The sequence below is a fragment of the Vombatus ursinus genome, unplaced genomic scaffold, assembly GCF_900497805.2.
Source record: "Vombatus ursinus unplaced genomic scaffold, bare-nosed wombat genome assembly UNPS02014158.1, whole genome shotgun sequence".
NCBI classification, from domain to species: Eukaryota; Metazoa; Chordata; class Mammalia; order Diprotodontia; family Vombatidae; genus Vombatus; species Vombatus ursinus.
In genome coordinates, this window is record NW_020953936.1 from 1,598,864 (window position 1) to 1,622,610 (window position 23,747).

At 38.0% G+C, this 23,747-nt stretch overlaps 1 protein-coding gene across 2 annotated transcripts in view; it reads right to left on the reverse strand.

The window, feature by feature from the left end:
• Positions 1 to 23,747, reverse strand: part of PAX5 (paired box 5) — a 352,843-nt gene that overhangs the window by 169,286 nt on the left and 159,810 nt on the right. For both annotated transcript variants that reach the window (XM_027859120.1, XM_027859121.1), the window contains exon 7: positions 17,600 to 17,729. In XM_027859120.1, coding sequence (XP_027714921.1) covers positions 17,600 to 17,729 — 130 coding nt within the window. The remainder of the gene's footprint in view (positions 1 to 17,599; positions 17,730 to 23,747) is intronic.

Here is a 23,747-nt window from a genome sequence, read left to right on the forward strand (position 1 = left end):
GCATGCAACCTCATGCCAAGTAAGTACTCTGGGAGATGGAGTAATTTATAATGTAATACTTTTTGTAAAAATGTTTGTTTGTATCTTTAGAATTTTTATTAAAAATAATATTCTCACTTTATATAAATAGTTTTTCATAGATTTATGTTCATATTAAACTAGAAATTTCTCTAAAAGCCTATGAACTTGCTATACCCTAAAGAAATCAAAGAAAAACAAAAATAACCCATGTGTACAAAAATACCTAGGACAGCTCTTTTTTGTTAGAACAAAGAACTGGAAATTAAGAACTGCCCATCAATTGGGTAATGGCTGTACAAATTATTGATGTGAACATAAGGTAGTATTATTTTCCCAAATAAAATAACAAGCAGGATGGTTTCAGAGAAGCCAGAGAAAATGTATATAAACTGATGCAGAGTAAAGTGAGCAGAGCCAGGAGAGCAATTTATACAATAGCAACATTGTAAAGAAAAACAATTTTGAAAAACTTAAGACCTCTTGACAAATGCAATGACCAACCATGATACCAGAGGACTGATGAGGAAATATGCTTCCCAATTCCCAACAGAGAGGTGATAGACAGCTACAGAAAGACAGAGAGAGAGAGAGAGAGAGAGAGAGAGAGAGAGAGAGAAATCTACATATTTTGTGACATAGCCAATGTGAGAATTGCTTTGCTTTCCAATGCATATTTGTGATAAGGTTTTTTTTTTAAATGGGATGAAAGAAAGAGTTAGGAAGGGAAGACTAGGGAAAAAGTTGCCCCCATCCAAAAAAAAATGTAAAGAAAGAGAAAAGAAAGAAGAAAAAGGGTCATTGAAGAATTTTTAATGCACCAAAGAGAATAGAAAAAAGACCTGAAAGAATTACAGGCAAGTAAGACAGCTTTGAAAGTTACCAGTTGAATTTATTATCTATTTCAAAAGACAAGCAAGCTATATACAGTAGAGATTCATAGTTTCATGTTCAATCCTATTTTTCAGAGATATTGTATGTATAGAAATACTCATTTTATTTGGTATTTACTATGTTCAGAATACATTTTTTTTAAAGTCCATGGACTTGCAAGTATTCATTAAATACCTCTCTCTTTCCGTTAACAGGCTGACGAAGAGTCATGTCTATTTTATTGAGTGAGAAGGGCTAGGCTGAAGCCTAATACAACATTCTATTCATTGCTTGCTAAAAGGTACTAAGAGTTGCTGACTGAGGAGAGTCAATTGAACCTAAAAATCCATCCCCAGAGAAGTGCTCATAACAGACCAATAGAGAAAACCTAATAGGGTGGCTAACGCCTCTTGACATTAGAATGGATCAACAATAATCAGTAGCTGACAAAATCTTTCCAAAGGCAAAAAATGCATTTAAGCACATATGTACAACAGAATAAATAAGATATGCAGCACACTCACCTAAATGGGACAAAACTCTCCAATAAACTCCACCATTGCTCACACGGGAGAATAATCAATTGAAGGAACTGATACTTCTGCACAAGTCTTAGAATTCATGTGACATATACCACATGTCTTTTTCCATATAAATATGCTCACTTATTTTGCTACTGGTATACCCTTTAGTAAAACTTGACTAGGAAAAGAAATAAATAGACTTGAATTGACCAGACAACAGGATATTGGGCTAGGGACTTTTTGGACAAGACATTTTAGACTGGGCCCTATTAGAAATGTTTATCTGTCAGGGTGGGCTAAGTTGCTCAGTGGATAGAGCACTGGGCCTGGAATCAGGAAGATTCATCTTCCTAAATTCAAATCTGACCTCAAACACTTACATGCCATGTGACCCTGGGCAAGTCACTTAACCTTGTTTGCCTCAGTTTCCTCATCTGTAAAATGAACTGAAGAAGGAAATGGCAAACCACTGCAGTATCTTTGCCAAGAAAACCCCATATGGGATCACAAAGAGTCAGACACAACTGAATTACAATATTTATCTGTCATCTAAGTTTGCTTATATTTAAATCCCATGAGAGTAATTTTTAGTAGCCTGAATCTTTCATCACTGAAGAAAATTTAACAAATTGTCATTCTAAAGTGTCCTCCTCTAGCCTTAAAAAGGACATTTTTCAAAGAACTTTCTGAAATACCCTGCTCATTTTCTTTTTGGAATCTTCCCACTAAGCTGAGTTGTTGGATTTAGACACATACAAGAGATGAGAAGGGAAAGAAGAGGGTGGATGGGTTTCTGGAGACACTTGGAACTCAATGTCTTATTTTAATTTGGAAATATCTCTAAATGGAAGACGAAGGGCGCTGGTTGAAAATATCATCATAGCAGGGCAGCTAGGTGGTGCAGTGGATAGAACATTTGCCCTGGAGTCAGGAAGACCTGAATAGCTGTGTGACTCTGGGCAAGTTACTTCATCCCAATTGCCTCCAACACACACACACACACATATACACAAACACACACAGACACACACACACACACACACACAGACACACAAGAAAATACCATCGTAACTGGAATGCAGACTCTTTCTAAAGAATAATCCAGAATATTTCAAATTTAGATGGGAGGTAGGTACAGTGATGCACTGCAGCCAGCTCAAACAGGCTGGCAAGAACCAAGTATTAAATTTTCAGTATGAGCATTTATACCCCAGAAATCAGGAAATGTTACAAATCAGGGCTTGATTCATTACTTGGTTAATTTGTCTAGACTCAAGAAAGTGATGGAGAAAATGTTGATCATGCAGAGTAAACTTAAAAGTATGCCTTGCAAACACTTCCAGAGAACCAGTTGTTAAACATTTACTACCACACCTGATTATGGAGATTGGAGAATGAAAAAATAAATAGATTGTCCTCCTGATTGAGCCAAGGCTGAATTTATTGGTAAGTTTTGTCCCACTTTAGAAGGTGTACTTTATTCCTTATTCATCCTGACATGTGCATGTGGTTTCTGTTAGATGTGCCTGTGTCTTTGGAAAGGTTTTGTCACCTACTAATTACTTTTATCCACTCTAATGATGAGAGATGTTAGCAACACTATTAGGTTTTCTCAATAGGTCTGTTATGAGCACTTTCCTGGAAATGAATTTCTGGGTTCAGTTGACTCCCCTTCCCAGTCAGCGTTTCTTAGTACCTTTTAGCAAACAGCCAGTAAAATGCTACGTTAGGCTAAATCTCAACTCAGTGAAACAAATTTGACTTTTCTGTTAACAAAGAATGAGGGAGGTATTTAATGAATAGCATTTTAGCTAATCAAGTCAGGTAAAAAGTGTTTCAATCGTGGGGGTAAAACTTTAGGAGAACTTAATCAAACTTCAGCTAAACTCTTGACTCTATTTCATTTCTCTATTTAGGACAATAGTTACCAGTTTTTTCCAGTATCACAAATAAATACTACTTAATAACAAAATGGAAGTCACACCTTCAGTGTGCTAGCACTGTCCTTGTCACTAGCATGAAGAGAGAAAGGAGAGAGGAGATTTTTATTTCAGTGTGGAGCAGCTCAAAGCCTAACACTGAAAGAGAAGGCTTTTTTGCCATCCACCCACACACAATAAAGGCAGGAATTTGGAATGAATGATTGAGTTAGAAGTCCAAGCTTCACCTACTTTTGTTATTGTTCTTGCCTTCCCCCACTTTCATTTGCATGGGATACCCAGAGGAGCTTGGGGTTATGGAAAAATCTTGGAGCCTGAGACCTGCATAGCTCATGTACAGTTTCTTTGATAGTGTCATACCCCCTCAAAATGGGTTTGAGGGCACAGAAATTCCGTAAAGAATGTATAAGGAATTTCTAACTCTAAGTCAGATAGTTTTCTGGGTTAATGGACTGTGATTCAGGCCCAAATATAGTAGGTTCAAAAACATATTTAATGTTCACAGGCCCTGCTTAGTTGGTCATTTGTTTTGTGTTCCAAACAAACTTGGCTCCTAGATGTAAGACTCTCCTGGAGAAAAATCTGCACTCAGCTAAAATTTTGAGAATTGGCAGATTCATTAATTTATGAGGAGAAAGCAGCTAAGTTTTTTGCCTAGTTGTGGTGAGATATTGCCTTCATCACTAGAAGAACTAAAGGTCTAAAACTAAAAGACTCAAACTAAAGATACTAAAGGCCTCAGGACATTTAGCATGTTTTTGAAGTGCTTCAATCTTTGGATTCGAAATTCAAAAGTGGTGGCAAAACCCATGCTTTCTCTTATGTAGAATATATGTTCTTTTAACTCAGCATTCCTGCTGAAGCCAGAAACTTCAGGAAAACTTCACAATCTCATGTGCAGTGAGAGCCTGGCAGCACCACAAAACCAACACAACCAACAAAGCACCACAAAAGGCTATTGGGAGCAGACCCCATAGGAGCATCACGATGACATAAACAGAAGACATTGATGGTCCAACAGTCCCCTCTCCATGTGTCCCCTACATATTCATCCCTCCACTTCATATATTCCCTAAGTATGCCCACTTTCCCCACTGATGGTGTATATATTTATCAGAGAATAGACATCAGGTTTAGATGGTGCTAATTTTCACTATGGTATTTCATGAAGTATCTTTACTTTGAACTTATTGTGTGCCCTGGCTGACTGGCGAAAGTAAACACGTCAGTGGGGGCTTATGAACTATGATTTTGAGTGTGCGCAAACCCACCAAGTACCTTGAATCTGGAGTAGATTTTCTTAGGTCCCATGTACAAAGGAGGAGGCAAGGGGAGAAAGGCTATTGGTTTCCAAACTTCAAATTTTTTACATCATTCAAATGTTATGACATCAATTCTCAGGCAACTGCCACAAAACACTGCAGCAACATCAAAGCTGCTGCCATGGCTGCCTTGTTGGTGTTGAAAGGAAGATGTGAAGTTCATGTCACAACCCTCTAAAACAAAACGTTCTCATTTGGCTCTTTAGCCAGACCAGCCGACAATCTCTTCCAGTCATTCATGGCCCCTACTAATGCAAACTGACTCTCCCACCAGCTGCAGTCAGGACTGCCTACAGATTTGTCAATCTACCTTTCCCACATTGGAAAGCCAAGTGAAGGTGTCAATTCCTGCATCACTTTGTCCTCTCAAAGTGATAGCGACCAAGCTGAAGTCAGCAAGCCGAAGCAGAGAAAATGCATCTGCAGGTAATTAGTAACAATCAGGGCTGCCCTGAAACTGCTGACTACAGCAGTAATGAGCCGGGCACATGTCATTGGTTTGCAAATGGAGAGCTCGCTTATGAGCCGTGGCAGCAAGCAGTAAGAGCGGGGATTTTTTTAACTTAATATTTAATGTGGCATAAAAACGATGGAGAGAAATCGAGTTGTTCTCTAATCAGATGTTTAGTCGCCAGTCCATAACACAAGGGAGTCCGTGAATGAAGCGGTACTGAGCACTGTCATCGACATTCTCTTTCAGCATGATTTAGCCCGATTTCCTTCCTCTTTTTAAAGAGAAAAGATTGGGAAAGAACCCAGGGTTGAGACGGCAGTGCTCCAATTCCCACAAACTATATCATCCCAGACCTAACCCCTCAGGCTGTCGGGGAGAGGGAGCTTTGCACAGGCTCTCCCCGTGTACCATCAATTACAACGTGAATCTTTTACATTATTTTCCTGCAAGTTGTGATGAGCCCCAGACCACAATTGGGGGAAATGAGAAACGGGGACTGTAATTCACCCAGCCCCTTTACTACCAGACTGCTTTGCATTAAACTGTTTTATGACATGACTTAAAGACTGAAGAATCACAATATGAACTCGACTTAGGTCAATTTGTGGATGAAAGCCCAACATGGTCCAAGACTTTCTCATAAAACCTGCTGAAGCTTGAACTGTGGATCCCAGTCTATCTAAAGAGCCAGATTGGTTTTCTTGGTCACAATAAAATGCATTTCTCAAACTCTTAGGACAGCATTTCCAGATCTTCATCTGGGATACCATATTTTCAGGCCCACAATGAGACCTAAAGTAATGAGCTTAGAAGATGCATGAATTTATTTTACCTAAAGGAGGATTGGGGTCCAATGGGTAAAATTGAATGAATGAAGAACCATCCTTTTTTTGTGATTTAGCCGAACTTTAGTCTTCTAATAAGAAAGCTGTTCTATGAGCATTTTTTTCAATGAGCACAATAGTATAGTAGAAAGAGGGCTAGATTTGGAGTCAGAGGACCTAGGTTTAAATCCCAGTTTTGACACTCACCACTCCCTGTACAATTTTGAACATGTCACTTAAACTCTCTAGGCTTTAGCTTGCTCATCTGTAAAATGATAGACTGCATGACCTCTAAGGTTCCTTCCATCTCTCAATATCAAGTCTTTCAGAGGACTTTGTGTTATAAAGACTTGTATCCCATGGAAAAAAGCATCTGTTTAGTAAACAATTTAACCAATTACCATACATGCCTTTTGGGGGAATTAGTGTGCCAAATGGCACGTTCCAACAAAACCATCCAGGTGACATGGAAAATGACAACTGAGCAGCTCACATTTGGACAGCTTGCTTTATAGTTTACAAAGGACTCTTAGTAAGTGCTTAATAGATGCTTGTTAATTAATTGATTGATTTAAATAAAAAAAACAGATGGGTGAAAGTAGTACATTTCCAGGACTGAGCTAAGCTGGGTAAACTAGGAACCACATCCTCTTGTGGCTTCAGGTTAGAATGAGTTTCCCAAGGCTGTCATCTGGTCTAAGCCTGCACTCCAGGAAGATTCCAGGGGATACCCTGTGCCTCTCTAATGTGGAAGAAAAGGTTGCCCCACAAGAAACTTTTGGTGGAATTTAATAAGGATAAATGTGAAGTCTTACAGCTGAGCTCAAAAATTCAATTTCACAAGTACAATATGGGGAGGGGTTTATCTAAAGTGGAAAAAAAAAGAAAGCTTGAATGGTTTAGTGTATTATAAGATCAATCTAAGTCAACAAGAAATTTCATGTGATCTTAAGCTGCATTAAGAGAAAAATAATGTCTCAGACTAAGGAAGAAGGTGGTGTAGTAACATGGAAAAAACACTGGCAGTGGAGTCAGAGGACCTGGGTTCAAATCCTACCTCTGATAGTACCTTGAGCAAGGTCACTTAACCTTTGTGAGTCTCAGTTTCCTCATCTTTATATTTATAACTATAACTCTACCTCTAATCTATCCATATCTATGTATGTGTATCTATGTATATGTATATATGTACATATATATAAGTTCAGACTAAGCTGCCTCTGACATACTTTTCAGGTCTAGAGCTACAGCCCCTATTCTTTGGCCAGACCACATCAGTATGATTGTGTCCAGTTCTTGGAACTATATTTTAGGAAGTGCAGTGGCAAACTAGACATATTTAGTCCCAAGAAGATGTAAGGAGAACATGATATAGCTGGCACATGGACAAGAAATGGGATAGCCTGTAAGAGAGGGACATCCATTTTGAAATAATCCAGGAAAAAGGTAATATGGGCCTGAATTAGTGGTCCTATGAGAAGTAAGAAGGGAATACATTTGAAAAATGTTGTAGAGTAGAAATGGCAAAATTTGGCAAAAGATTAGATACATGGTGTGAGAGAGAGTGAGAAATCAAAGATGATACTGTTGTGATTCTGGGAGACTAGAAGGATGGCAGTGCCTTCAATGGAAATTGGGAAGCTTAGAAGCAGACTGAGTTTTGGAAGAAAGAGAATGAATTTTGTTTTGGACATGTTAGATTTGGATTGTCTGTGAGATGTCCAGTTTGAAATGTCCAATAGGGAGTTGGGTATACAGATGCTAGAACTTAGGAAATTGATTAGGGTTGGATATATTGATCTTGGAGTCATCTGCATAGAGATGGTAATCAAACTCATGGGATAACTACTAGGTTATGAATTTATGTGCCTGGAAGGTTGGTCATGCCTTGAACAGAAAATGGGGAAATTGGGGGGAGGATTTATGGGGAAAGATTATTTCAACAGGAAGGAAGAAAACAAGTATTTATCAACCACTTAGTGCTAGACACAAATTTGCTTTACAAATATTATCTCATTCAATATTAACAATAGCTAATATTGATGTAAGTACTTGCTATATGCCAGGCATTGTGCTAAGTGTTTTACAATATTATCTCAATTGATCCTCTCAACGACCTTGAGTGAGAGGTGTTACTATTATCCCATTTTGCAGTTGAGGAAACTGAGGCAAAGAGAGGTTAAGTGACTTGCCCAGGGTCACATGGCTAGTAAATTTCTGAGGCCTGATGTGAACTCGGGTCTTCTTGACTCCAGGTTCAGCAAGCTCTTCACTAGGTCATGAAGCTGCCTCTCATTGGCCCTCAATCTCTCCTCTCTTCAATCCATCCTCCACGCAGCTGTCATTACAATATTACTAAAGCAATGCTGTCAAACTGAAGCAGAAATAGGGGCAACTAAACCATACATAAGGATCCTTGCAGGCTGCGTATTAACTTAGAAAACCATGTGTTAACATTATCTATGTTTTATTTTATTTCATTTTATTTTATTAAATATTTCCCAGATACATTTTAATCTGGTTCTGGCCACATTCAGGAGTGTTGTGGGCATATGGCACCAGGGCCTTTTGATGCCTCTGTCCCAAACCACAAGTCTGATGAGAGCAGATTTCCTGCTTGGGAATCTTCTAGGATAACATCATTCACAACCTACTGTGCTTAGCAGTTAAAGCCCTTGAAGATCTGGCTCCATCCTTTGTTTTCAGGATGATTCCATATGAGTCCCTCTTACACGTTCTACTCCAGCCAGACTATCTTACTGGCTTCCATCTCCCATCTCCAACAAGAGCTGCTCCCCATGTTGTCTCTCCTCACCACTACCTCTTGTGAGTCCCTTCTCCCTTCAAGGTTCATCTCAAGCCCTACTTCCTTCTGGAAACCTTTCTAGACTCCCACAGTCATTGGTCTCTCTTCTTGCCTCATATTTGTCCATATCCTGTAGATACTTCTTTGTGAATAGATCTCCTAGTCCAGTGGTTTTTGCAACACCCTACATGGATGCCCTCTCCGGAGAAGACTGCCTCTAGAGATTAGACATTCAATTCCCTGCCTTCAGTCTCAGCTATGCTATATAGACAAGCAAGGCTCTGAGAACAATGTTTATACTACCATCAATATCATTCAGGGCCTCTCTTGAACCCAACAAATAGGTACAATTGCTATTTACCCAGTGAGATCTAAGGAGGTTTGGTTAGTGATGAAGCCAGTTATTCAACATCAACTTCAGATAAAAGCATCCAGCCTCTTTCCCCCAGTGCCCAGTGTGCTCGGCACCATCACTGTCACCAAATCATGATTCTAGTTGAGTTCTAAACCAACCTTGAGTGGGTTAGGTTCATCAGTGGCTTAAGTTGAAAATCAAACTACAATACCTGCCTTGAAAAATTAAGATTACACGAGCCCACAGAGAGGCAATCAGCAGCAGACAGGAAACATTATCACTTTTTTCCCACTCAGACCAGATTGGGAACACATAAATAATTCAGAATACTACTTCTACTACTATTGCTGCTGCTGCTATTACTGCAGCTAACAACAACAACAGCAACAACAATAATTCTCTCCAAAGTTTAACTCCTTGTCCACTGAGGAGGAGGGGCAGGTGGGAGAGGTGGGGAGAAAGGCGAAGTAGGTGAATGCCAGATAGAATGATGCAGTGTAGGGACTTGCTGTGCTGACGCCATTAGGGTAGCTGTGAAAGCTTGGGGGGAAGAAACCCTGAAATACTGGCAAATAAGTGGGGTACCTTCTTTATACCACTGAGTGTTCTGGCACACCCCTTTCCCCCCTCAACCAATCTATTATTTTCTGTGAATTGTTTTAAACACAGATTGGCATATATTTGGAGGGATCACTGATGTTCTCGTCTTTGCTGGGAAACAGCATGAAAGAAAAGAACAAGAAGGTAAGGTAGAATGGAACAAGTAATAACAAACATTTATTTAGCCCTTTAAGGCTTGCAAAGTGTTTCACATGTTATATTATTTGAAAAAAGATCGAATAAATTAGATTTCCCAATGTCCTCTCTGCTGGAATTGCATCAGGGCAGATGGCATTGACCACTAGAGTGGACATGCCATAATTGTGAACAAAATGAACTAAAGATACAAATAATTTCATTATGGGCAACTATTCTAGCACACAAAAAAACTGGAAACAGATCTTACAAGTTTTAAGTAACTGTTTCTTTCTGTTTTATACCCTCAGTACCCTCAGCTCCAAGTTACAAAACAACATATTGCTGACCAGTAGAAGGCACTCATAAGAAAGAACTTCATCTCCAAACCTAGGATATATAAAACAAGAGATGAAGTCATAGAATTGCCAAAATCTGAAGATGGAAACGTTAAGAAACTGAGACCCTTGAAAATTTTTAGTTAAAGCAAACATTACCTAAAAACAAAATGGATACCAAAACAATACCAATGTCTCCAATGGTTTTGAAAAGGAGATGAGCATACTTGGACTGGAATTTCGAAAAGTCCTTTTTGAGTTCGATGGCATGAATCTAAATAGCAGACCAACTATTCCAAAACAGAGTAATTTTTAGAAAATAATTGACATTTAGCTATAAACATCATGAATGAATATTCTGTCCCATAATTCTCAATCAAATGAAATATTTGTAAAACACTTAGCACATAGAAGTCACATAGAAGGCACTTAATAAATGCTTTTCCAACAGTATTTGACAGAAAGTGTAGAAACAGTTCAGGATTTGAACAGAACATTATACACAATAGCAACTATCATGGTTTAAAAAATAGGAAGAGGGGCAGCTAGGTGGTGCAGTGCCTAGAGCACCAGCCCTGAAGTCAGGAGGACCTGAGTTCAAATCCGGCCTCGGACCAAACACTTGACACTTACTAGCTGTGTGACCCTGGGCAAGTCACTTAACCCAATTGCCTAAAAACAAAAAAAATAGAAAGAAAGGTAGAGCTGTGAAGGAATACTCTTAAGGACAGTCATCAAACACTACACTGGCAAAAATTACTTAGAAAAGCAATTGGAGATCTGGGGGAAAACACTGAAAGATTAAATCAATATCTAGATGGTAGAAGCAGTTAAACAAACAAAGCAGAATGCCAAATTGGCTAATTAAAGGGAACAAAAAGGAACACACCGGAGAGAATCTAGAAAACCAAAGTATGTCAGAAATTCTTCATTCCCTTAATAAGTAACAGAAATCAAAACTTAAAATCTTAATGTGATACAAGGATTCAAAGCAGCACAACACAACAACAACAACAACTCAGCATCAATCAAAAACTACTACAGATGATTGAGAAGCAAAGAAATTAAAGGAGATTGTGAATCTTCCAAGAAAAAGGATGAGGAGAGTTTCTGGTCATCTCTACGGTCCCCAACAAAAGTTTAAATCAACAAAAATACAAGTTGGATCAAACAAGAAACAAAGAGTACATACTATTAATATGATGAAAGATAGAACAATTACATTGAAGGAAGGTCACTGAGACCCTAGCCTCTCTGCAAAACTGGAAAGCAGTGTAGACAGATAAGATCTGTAATTACTGACTCAAACACTTCACGTTGGCACATAAATTACTAGCAGAGCCTTTTGACAGCTTCCTCTCAGACACAAGTTTGATTTTGCCTTACAGAAGGCATCATATAATTACTAGTCAGTCAACAAGAATTTATTAAGCACCTACTATGTGTGAGGTATTGTGCTAAGCACTGGAGATACAAAGAAAGGCAAAATACAGTCTCACAGTTTGATGGAGAAGACAACATGCAAATATCCATGTACAAACAAGATTTATACAAGATAAACTGGAGATAATATCAGAAGGAAGGCAGTAAGATTAAGTAGGAAGGAGAAAGGCTTCTTGTGGAAGGTGAGATTTTATCCAAAATTTGAAGGGAGCCAGGGAAACCAGAAGGCAGAGTTGAGGAAAGAAAGAATCCCAGGCATGGAGGAGAGCAAGTGAAAAATATGTGGAAATGAGAGCTACAGTGTCAAATATGAAAGAAACAGCAATGTACTCTGTGATCTAATGTCACTGAAACCAGTGAAGAGAAGTAAGGTGTAAGAAGCCTGGAAAGGTAGGAAGGGGCCAAGTTATGATAAGTTTTAAAAGCCAAACAGAATATTTTTTCATTTAGTCCTGGAGACAAAACAGGGGATTTATCTAATATATGAGATTTATCTAATAGGAGGGTGGCATGATCAAACTTGCACTTTTAAGAAGATCATTTGGACAAATGAGTGAAGGATGACTGGACTGGGGAGACTTTAAGGGAGGGGTACCAACCAGCCCTCTATTGCAATAATGGATGCAGATTAGGGCTTGGACCAGGGTACTGACAGTGTCAGAGGAGAGAAGGGGATGTTATGAGGGCAGAAACAATGGTATTTAGCAACAGATTAGCTATGTAGGGGGAGAGACTGTTTAGTCAAGAATGACTCTTAGGTTTCAAGCTTAAGGGACCGAGAAGATGGCTATACCTTCTTCAGCAGTAATAGGGAAGTTAGGAAAAGGTCAAGTTTTGGAGGGTAAGATAATGAGTTCAGTTTTTGACATGTCAAATTTAAGATGTCTGAGTCAGTCAGTTCAAGATGTTCAATGGGCAATTGGAAATACAAGACTGGAGGTCAGGAGACAGATTAAGACTGAACAAATAAATCTGAGAATCATCTACATAGAGGTAATAGTTGAATCCATGGGAGGTGGAGACTGAGGAAAGAAAAGAAGAGAAAACAGTATCATGAAAGGTTAAAGTCTGCAGAAAGGTCAAGAATGATGAGGACTGAGAAAAGACTATTATATTGGGCAACGGAGAGATCACTGGTAACTTTTGGGGGAATAGTTTCAGTTGATTTAGGCCAAGTATTTGTTGATATACTTCATCCAAAGCATTCACAGAAAACCACATATTGGATGAGGGATAAAAAGAATGTGCCAAAAAGTATCACAAGGGCAAAGATCAATTTATTATTGATTCAGTAATTATTTAACAGGTGCACAAAAGCACCGTAGCACCTACATTATCTATATTAATTACCACAAAGCCTTTGCCTCAATCTCACACTCATGGCTTGTTCATGTAAAACAGAGCAAAGTATAGTAAGAATGTTAGCATACTTGATGTCCACATGGAAAACTGTTCTCTATTTAAAACATACTGCCAATAATAATGTCAAGAAAAATTAATAGAAAATGTGGAATTTTTTCAGGAGGTTAGTTTAAGGCTGGTATGGTTCTCCCTTGTCTTGATTTCATTATCAACTGTCCTATAGATCTGAGTATGGCTTCCAAGTTAAAGAGAGGGTCAAATCAAAACATCTTATGAATCATTTGATGTACATAGTTGACATCAAGCTATATGGCTCCACTGGAAAACATATTAAACAACTCATCCCATTCATCTCTTGAAATTCTTAGTGTATACCAGAGAAAGAAGCATCTGAAGACTTCAAGCTTGAATCCAAAGGTTATGCTGAACCAATGGATGAAGGCAATTTTTACAAATGCCTTAGTCTTCTCCAGACAAGACAAATCAAGAATAAAGATATGAAGAAGCCTGTAACCAAATACATTAAGAGACTTACTAGCATCCTGACTTCAAAGCTTAATGAGAAGAAGAAAAACATTGACGATGATTAACACCTACATAATACCAGTTTTGATGTGTGCTTTTGTAACTGCAAAAATGGACCATAACACCTTTGGAAAGTATCCTAACAAAAACCCATGTGATGTTAATAAAATATAGGACCTATCCCCTTTAGGCAGTTACTGACAAATTAACATTTCCTCACCAAAAAGACACTGGACATTCTCAGAGCACCTAATAAGCAGGTCAGAAATCTATATAAGTAGTTCTGGGACAAGCAGACATCACTTCATGGAACAATAGTCAGGAATGATAACCAGTATATGCCACTGGATAAGCCAAAATATGACTGAAAGTGCTTTTTATCAAGATGGAACCTATGAAATTATTATGATCCAAGAATGGAATTCACAAGCCCTTTATTTGCAACATCTGTACAAACTCAGTCAACAATATGTCCACAAAGAAGCATCAAATGACGGAGCTATTGGTGATGGAGTAGTTTAAGATGGCAATTCAGGTCCAGGTCACTGCCACCAGAAATGACATTTTGATCAGTTACTCACTTTAAGAAATAGCAGCAAACATGCAACATATTGCTTCAGGCTTTAAAATATTACTGTCTACTAAATACCTAACAAGACACAACCTATGGGATAGCATTATACATAGGAAGCTTGCTGTCTAATACTGACTGATAGAAGGCAAATCCCCATAACACTGTCACAAATCAAACTGTTGCCCACAACCACCCAAACATAACATTGATTCATAAAAACTAAAAACAACTTTTTTTTAATAAATGTCACCAGATCAGATAATCATAATCTCCAAATTACATGGAATTAAAAGTTTTCAAAACATAGAAACCTAGTAGAGGTCAAATTCATGTGGGATCAGGATAAGATGCATATCATTCCTATTGTCCTGTCTACCACTGAAGTTGCACTAGAGATGCTTTCATTAAATCTGCAAATTATTCTCTTTGATGCACTCAAACTTACAAATATCAGTTATTTATTCACCTGTGCAATAGTCTACAAAATATTAAATGTTAAAAAATTACAGTAGAATAGTGATTCATTCCAGGATCATTTCTATCCAAACTTCATGATAAAAGATGATAATGAAACATTAATAGTAGTTATTAATAATAAAGTGTGAGCTCCTTAAAGGTAGGGACTGGTTTTACCTTATATTCCCAATGCTTAGCGCAGTAAGTGACACATAGTAGACACTTAATAAACAGTTGTTGACCTGTTGACTAATAAGCTTTGAGCTTATAATTCTAAGTTCCAAGGCTATAAAAGCAACTCATTGTTTATTTGGTGGTAACTGAACAATCTTCCCCACTCCCCAAAGTGTCATTTACATTTCCTTTCTTATCACAAAGCTTTTGACTCAGTTCCACACTCATGGTTTAGTCATGGTCTGCAAATATGTAAATAGAGCCAAGCAGAGTGAAAATACTAGATAGAGTATGTGATGTTCACATGGAGAAATGTCCTCTATTTAAAACATGCCGCCAGCACGGTAATGTCAGGAAAAATTGATCTAAAAAGTGGCATCTCCAAGGGAGACAATTTAAGTCACGATGGCACTGCCTGACATTAATTCCTTTGTCGTCACTCCTGAATAGAGCTAAGTATGGTTTTCAAGCCAAAGAGGGGACAGTTCTGTCTGGACTACATAAAAAAAAGAAAAGTGATAAAGAAATAAATGGTGATTACAAGTTTTGTAATTTATTCAGTGACAAGAAGGCAATTATTTTTATCCACCTGGGCAATCGTCCATAGAACACTAAAAATAAAAGAATAATAGCAAGATAGCAACTTGTACCAGGACCCTTTTCATCTGAACTCGATCAAAAATGATAAGAACGAGATGAAGAACAATGATAACAATATCAATAACAACCACATTTATACAACCCTTTAAGTCATACAAAGCAATTTTCTCACAATAATCTTGTGCAATAGTTATAAGCATTATACAATCCAGTTATCCACAATAATAACTGCATATTACAGAAAAGAAAAATGATGTCCAAAAAGGGCTTTTACTTCTCCCAGGGTCACACAGCTAATAAGTCCAATTTCTAGTCCAATGTCCTTCATTTTCCAGATAATAATAAGTAACTCGTATTAGGATAACATTTTAAAATGCTACAATGATACAAAGCATTTTGTATCTCTTGTCTCATGTGATCCTCATAGGATTATGAGGCACAGTAATAATAACTTCTTCACAAAAGGTTAGAGCACTGGATTTGTAGTTATAGGACCTGAGTTTAAATCCAGTTTCTGCCATTTATTCCTTTGTGATCTCGGGCAAGTCACTTCACCATTCTGAGTGAATACATTGCAGATGTCGTGAAGGGGGTTCATGCTTTAAGTGGGGATTGGACTAAATGGCTGGATTATCATTCCCATTTTACAGATGAATAAACTGAGGCTCAGAGAAGTTATTTGCCCAGAATCACACTGCTAGTAAGTGCCTGAAGCCAGATTTAACCTCAGATCTTTCTGACTCTAGGTCAAATAATCTTTCTACTACATCGTGCTTCATCTCCTAAGGTGGAGAGGTCAGTCAAAGAGGAGGGAGGCAACATTGGTGACCTGGAATGAAGGAGTCGAGAGGACTATGTGGGACAAAGTAAAATATAAAAACAAATCAATATCAAGGACGAAAAGAATTTTCAGCACAGTCCCGACTGTCATGGATTCCACTGACCTTGTTTCTGTATCACTACTATCACTATACTAGCAGGTAGTAGGTGCTTAATAAATGTTTGTGGAATTAAATTGTCAGAGTGCTATTTCCAATTGTGCAAATCATTCACTCAGAAGATTGAAACATATAGTCCACAAAGCCCAACCTATTTTACATAAGTCTTCTAGAGCCCCCTCCAAAATTTACTGCTTATGGATTCTTCCTCTTTCTACTCTGCATCATTTCTTATGCCTTTCAACATACATTTGTATTCCAGGTATTTGATATTTCTTATACACAATAATATTTCATTGCACTCACACAATACAATTTGTCCAAAGATTCCTTGATTATTGATTCTATGTATCATTCTCCCATTTTTTTGCTATTACAAATAATGCTGCTAAAATGTTTTTCCCCACAAGTAGACCCCCCCCTCCACCCTCCATCAATCTTATCCTTAGGATATAGTCCCAATAAAACAGGTGTTCTTAAACTTTTTATGTCATAGATCCCTTTTTAAGTCTATAAAGCCTATGGACTCTTTTTTGGAATAATGTTTTAGATGCATAAAATAAAATATGTAGGATTACAAATGAAACTAGTTATATTGAAATATAGTTTTAAAAAATTCTTTTAAAAAAGCCAAAATTCAAAGTATTAAAATATTTCTTTTAAAAAGTCCAAGTTAAGAAATGTTGCAATGAAGGAATTCCTGGGCCAAACACTAGCTAAAAAGCTTAAATGCATAAGGACAGAGAAAAATTAGTGCTCAACACCTGGGCTCAAGCATTCTGGTTAGTTCATTGATGCACAGTCCTATTCTTAATAGCCCCTTAATAAGCCATCGAACAAATGACGATAGGTTTAAGAGCCACCTTATATAAAAGAGTACTTATTAATGGGTCATTCTCTACCATGAAATGGCTAAGGAACTAGGACTTCAATTGATTTTTATTGATATCAAACAGCAGAATCTAGATTCAAAGCCATCACAAATCCCAACCTCATGTATTCCAGACATAATGCCATTGAAACAATTTTCTGATAAACAGCAATACAAGCACATAATAAGGCTCAGTTACTGTTTTCGTGCAAGTTTTTTAATCTAAGTTTTAGATTTGTATCTCCTCTGGCCTTGTTTGAACAGTAAGTAATGAACTCACATCAAGACCAAGACTTCTTTAGAGAGAATAGCCTCCCATCCACATGCACATTCCAATGTTTTATGACCTGATTATAATATAAATAGGTACCAACCACTATAAGCACCAAAATGCTGCTGTGTTTTTCCCCCACTCAATCAACAAATCCATTTGGTTGCAACATACATCAGTCTTTAGCATTTCTTACCTGTCACAATGGGGTACGACTGTGGCCCTGGGACATTGGCCCCTATATCCGCAGACGTAGGGCTTGTTAAATTGGCCTTCATGTCATCTAATCCACCAGCTAGTGATGCCATGGCTGAGTATTCTGTGGTCTGAAAAATTAAGCAAAAAAAACACCTCAGCAATACAATAGCTGAAGGGCTATAGTTATGTGTTGCTGGACTCTCTGCCATTAACCAAACCAGGAAAATTCCTCCACAATGCCAAATCCCACTACACAAGAAAACCAGACCACATTTAGTAACACACTTCCATTCAGTTTCAGTCCTAGATCACTGTGTATGGGATAGAACAAACAGATGGGTTTCTCTGCCCAGCTTCATGGAAATAGACAGCAAATTTGTTGTAGTCATTGTTGAGTTGTCAAACTTAGCAGAAAATAACTAAGTCTCAATGAGTTGATCATGATTCGGTTCAAATTTGCCTCTGGTATCTTTCATGGTCCATGAAACTAAATTCCTTTTCACTACTGTATGTAAACACAGCATGCAAAAGAAGTGGGAGCTGGTTGTTTGGAAGAGATTCATGTCTCCCACCAAGGGGAGGGTTGTGTTAGTGAGAAAACAGGCAGCAGCAACCAATGTCTCCTTGAGCAGGTGAATGAATGAGAGGTTGCTGCTGCCTATGCTCTTACTCCATTAAGAGGACTAAATTCTTTATCTAGTGAACTGAGATTGGATTGAACAAATGGTCATTTTAAGTTTAAAAAAACAACAACCAAGTGGTGCTTTGCTGAAAATTTTAAGAAAGTGGGTTTTACTTAGAAACACTTACATGACCCCAACAGGAATTTGTTCTATGAGGTCTGTCTCCCTTCTTTTAAGCTATTTTTATGAAACCAAAATCTTGAAATTAGAGTCTTCTTCTTGGAGTCCCAGAGGATTGAAATAGCTGTCAGAATGGTTCTCAGGGAAGATAACAGGGATACCAATCAGGAATTTTCCTCCTAAACCACAAGTATGAATGTGCTGTCTACCCACCATCACTCTCACACCTGAAATCCTATCTCTAGTTAAACAAGTTTCTGTAATGAGAGAAAACAAGCAGAAAAAGAGAGGTAGGGAGAAAGAGTATTTGTTACATAGACAAAAGTGGGATTGTTTGAAAGTTTCTAGTCACTCCAGGGAAATTTAGGACTGGCAATTTTCGTGAATGTTTGATTTCACTTATGCCAGTCATAAAGGGTACTTGGTAAATTTGCCATCATTCAAAATGAGAGCACAAGAATTTCAGGATCATGTAAATGGTATTAAACCTTTCAGTGTGGTAAGATTTTGAGTGTTGCCTATATGATGAAATCAGATTATAGGTCACACCTGATAATGGGCACATAGGACACTTACGAGGAGATGGTAAAGTACATTCTAACAATACTCTTTTGATCTCTTTTTAAAAAAATTATTATTCTGCCAAATTGGCTGGTAGATATACCCTGGGCTGCAGAAAATAATTAGCCATTTTGGTGTGGCTTTTCAGGTTGTTCCTGACATGGCTGCTAAAATAAGAAATGGGACAATCTGCATTTGAGTCTTAATTGAGAGAATTTTAACAGCCCTGCTTTTCCATAACTACCAAGCACTCAGTATTACCTGTGTAGTGGGATTGTATTATAGTCAGATGACCCAAGTTTAAGTTCTTTCTCTTTGATTTGTTAGCTATGTGACTATGCATCCTTGAGGGAAAATCACTTAAAAATAGATAGCATTTGCAAAGCACTTTAAGGTTGGCAAAATACTTTGCACATATTATCTCATTTATATCTCCATAATAACTCTAGGTCAATATATAGGTGCTATTGTCATTATTATTATTCCCATTTTACAGATGAGGAAATTGAGACACAGAGAGAGGTTAAGTGACTTGCCCACAGTCACATAACTCCTCATGGGTCTGAGACTGGATTTGAACTCAGGTTTTCCTTATTCTAGGTCCAGTGTTTTACCCATTGTACCAACTAGCTGCCCTACTCTCTTAATTCCTCTGAACTTGATCAATAGAATAAGGACAATAATACTTCTACCACCCACCTCTTGTGGTCACTATAAGGTCATTTAACTAGTATTTATTAAGCACCTATTATGTTCCAGACACTGTGCTAAGTGCTGATCACATGAAGCTATGTCAAACACTTTCCAAAGCACCATACAGACACCAAATATTATTATTGTAATTACAAACATGGAAAGAACTAATCTGATAGCCTATAGGCAACCAAAAAAAGTGACTGATAGAGCCTCCAACAGGGAATGAGGTCAGTTCTGAAAATGGAAGAGAAGCCTAGAGGAAATGATTGGGGGGGAAATATAGATAGATAGATAGAGAGATAGATAGATAGATAGATAGATAGATAGATAGATAGATAGATAGATAGGTAGGTAGATAGATAGAGAGACAGATAGATAGGTATCGATATATACATAAATATATCTACATTACACACATCTGGAGATGGGTGTATGTGTATATATGTGTGTATGTAGGTCAGTGTGTATATGTGTATATCTATCTATACACATCTGGAGAGGGGTATATGTATATGTGTGTGCATATACATATATATATCTAAATCTATCCATACACATGCATACATATATGTGCATGTGTGTATACACATATATGTATGTATGTATATCTCTATGTATGTATATCTCTGGAAAGGGGTGGCATCATCCTTGGTTTACAAGATCCTACTCTGCTTCTTCAGCTGCTGGACATTTGGTATATATGTGGTACATATATGCATGTTTGTGTACATGTACATACATGTGTGTATATACACTATACATATATGTATGTGTATGTGTATATATACCAAATGGATAGCAGCTGAAGAAGCAGGCTCGGATCTTGCAGACCAAGTGATGATGCCACCCTTCTCCAGATCTGTGTGAGAGCAGGGATATGGGAACAACTTTAGGGGTGAAGGAAAAGACTGACCTAGGATGTAGCGATCTCACAACTATTTTTTTCACTGTACATAACACTGCTATTTCTCAGGTTTCCAAAAACTCATTTGAACACAAAGGCCAGCTGTGATATGCATTTTCTTCAGCTGAATACCACTTGTTCACAGAGTGTGCAGCCTATAAAGTCTTATTTAAAAAAAAAACAACAACTAGAGATTGTCCTCTGGTATTCCCTCCTGCAAAAGCCATTCAACACAGCTAGCCATACTAAAACCTCTGCCACAATGTTTCTGATGCTCAGTCTCAGATGGCCTCTAAAAGACTTCTTTAGACTTCATGCACAGCATGCCAAAGATACTTCAGTGGACTCACACATAATCACAGACTTTGGGGGCCAGAAGGGACCAAAAAAGCCATTTACCCCAACCCAAACCCAATCAAAAATCCCTTCAAATGTATATCCAACCTTTTCTTGAAGACTTCCAATCAAGAGGAACCTCCTAAAATACTCTGTCGCGCAATCAAATTAATTTTTCCCTTCCACCTTCCACCCACCATTCTTGGTTGTACCTTCTGGGGCAAAAGAGAATAAGACTAATCCCTCTTCCACAAAAAGCAATTTATAGACCTAAAAACAACTCTCATGTTCCTCCTATTCTTCTCTTCTCCTAACTAACCCATGCCTAATTCCTTTCATTGATCCTTATCTGGCATGTTCCTCATCCAGGGTGCCAAATAGAGATTTCAGTTTTTACAGACAAGTGAACAGAGAGTATACAAGAAGGAAAGGTATGAGTCTCAAAAGCAGAAGGTAGAATGTGAAGGATGGCCTTATTTAATTATTTAGTTAATGATAGCAGTAATTCTCACATATCTTTCTTTATTCCTATGAAAATCTGGGTACAACAGGCACTAAATAAGCATGGCACAGGACAAGGATCCATGGACACACACAAAGTACACAATTCTCTTTGCACTATTCCAATTCAACCAAAATTATTATTTGTTGAGTTTCCTATTTCCCAGAGATCTTGGAGTGATTTTATTATCATATGGGGGGTTTGCATCAGTGAGGCATATCGTGCATCCCTTCGTTATCACTAAAATAAGTGATGTCAGCAATTCACAAATACTGAACACTAATCCCTCTCCAGCAAAAAACAGGCTCTTCCATCTGGATTCACTCCTTAGAACGCCTGCCTAATAAGGAGATTTCTTCTGTACTGAGGCATGGCCATGAGTTCTGCTTATGATTTCTAGCCTATCCACAAAGGTTATATTTGGGAGAAGGGTGGGGGAAGGGACAGTCAATGAACACCTGGGCATTTTCCTTTCTAAGACACTGGATTCAGGCTTGACAGATAAAACCTCAGGGAAGAAACCTCATCCAAGCACCCCTGCTTCATCAGGAAAGCCAATCAGCTTGATACCCAAAAAAAGTGTGAGCTGGACCCTAAGAAATTACCTGAAAAAGGAATGCCTGGGGTTGCACCAAGTATTGTCTCATCAGCATGGAGCACCACTGCCATAGCATGGAGGAGAAAAAAAACACAGACATGTGAGAAGGAAGATATATAAAAGGAGATCAGTGAGAAGAAAAAAAAAAGATTACCTAAGTAATGTAAGGGATTTTACCCCCTATCTGGTTCCTTGTCTCTTCCACTCTCTCAACCTATCCCCTCTCCCAGCCTACCAGGAATCAAGCAACTCTCCTCAGACTATATCTACCTGGAGAGAAGCACCAGCCATCTCTGTACAATGGGGTTCCTTGGGATGTCATTGCCCACTGTTGGGCTTCTACCAATGGAAGGAAGAGACAAAAAGAAAGAAAAAAAAAAGAAAGAAAGATGGGGCCTTCAGTACCTGGTTAATTACAAGCTTTCTAAGACCAAGAAGAGAATAAGACATGAGCTTGGGTCTTGAGACATGTCAAGTAATGTGACTGGTAAGAACAGATTTTAAAATGTTAATATATTTTTAATTTGGGACAATTCTATAATTATCAAGTTCTATGACAGCTAAAATATTTGTTTTCTTACTCCCCAGGTGACCTTGGGAAAGTCATTTCCCTTTTCTGTGCCTGTTTCATCCTTTGAAAAATGAGCAGGGTTAGCTAGCAGAGTGTCTCTTCCAGCTCATGACCTTATGAATTCTATTCTTCCGTGTTTCACTTCCACTCTGAGCAAAAACATAAGTGTCACCAATATCACCGAGTGCCTCAACTTGGGAATTTCAAAATGCTCCTGTCCCCTATTTTAGGAGCTAGATATCAATGACTTAAGTAGCTAATGTGAGCTTCCAAATAAAGCCCTGCTACAGGCTCAGGAATAAGCAGGCCTGGCCCTCTAACTGCTGATGATAGGAAGAAAAACTGTCTAAAATTCCAAAAGATAAAAGAGAAGCAATCTGGGCCTAGCATAGCCAATGTTGTTTAAGCTACCCTGCAAAACTTCTTTCAGGCATATCTCCATAATACCACAGAAATGTTGAAAAGAAACCTGTCATTTCATTTCTTATTAGGAGAAGACACTTCTTTCTCTTTCTGAAGCTAATATCAGCAATATCTATAGATGCAACACATACCATGCTCAATACATATATTGAAAGATATGGGGCTTCCAAAGACAGTTTCACAGGAGAATTGCAAACCCTAAATGACTGATTTTCTATCCCATTCATAACTCCACCCTCAGATGCTGAAAAATAGGAGGGAAGGCATAGTATGGAAAACCAGAGTTTCCTTCCAGGTCAAAATTTTACTAGTAGTGCCTTTGGTTGATGGAGATGGGAGATGTGGGGGGTGGTCTTTCTCCAGACCAAGTTAATTGTTCTAGGGGTACATGTTGTGCCATATAAAAGAGGACAAAGGTACAATAGAAAAGGTAATGTTTCTTAGCCTTAGTGAAGAAAAACTATTCCATTCTCTAATGCTAAGAATACTATTTTCAATTTTACCAGTACTCTGTGTTCTATGATGGTAGTTAGAAGGAATAAGAGTCCAACATAATCATAAAATGATAAAATCCCAGAGCTGCAAAGGAACTTAGAGATCATCTAGTTCCATGCCATTAATTTTTACAAATGGGGACATTGAGGACCCGATCAGGACATGGGTTATTTGTTAATTAAAAAGTTTGGATTTTTCTAATTATTTGGCCATCCAAGCCATGAAAGAAAGGGAAGAATGGAAGTCCAGGAATGATT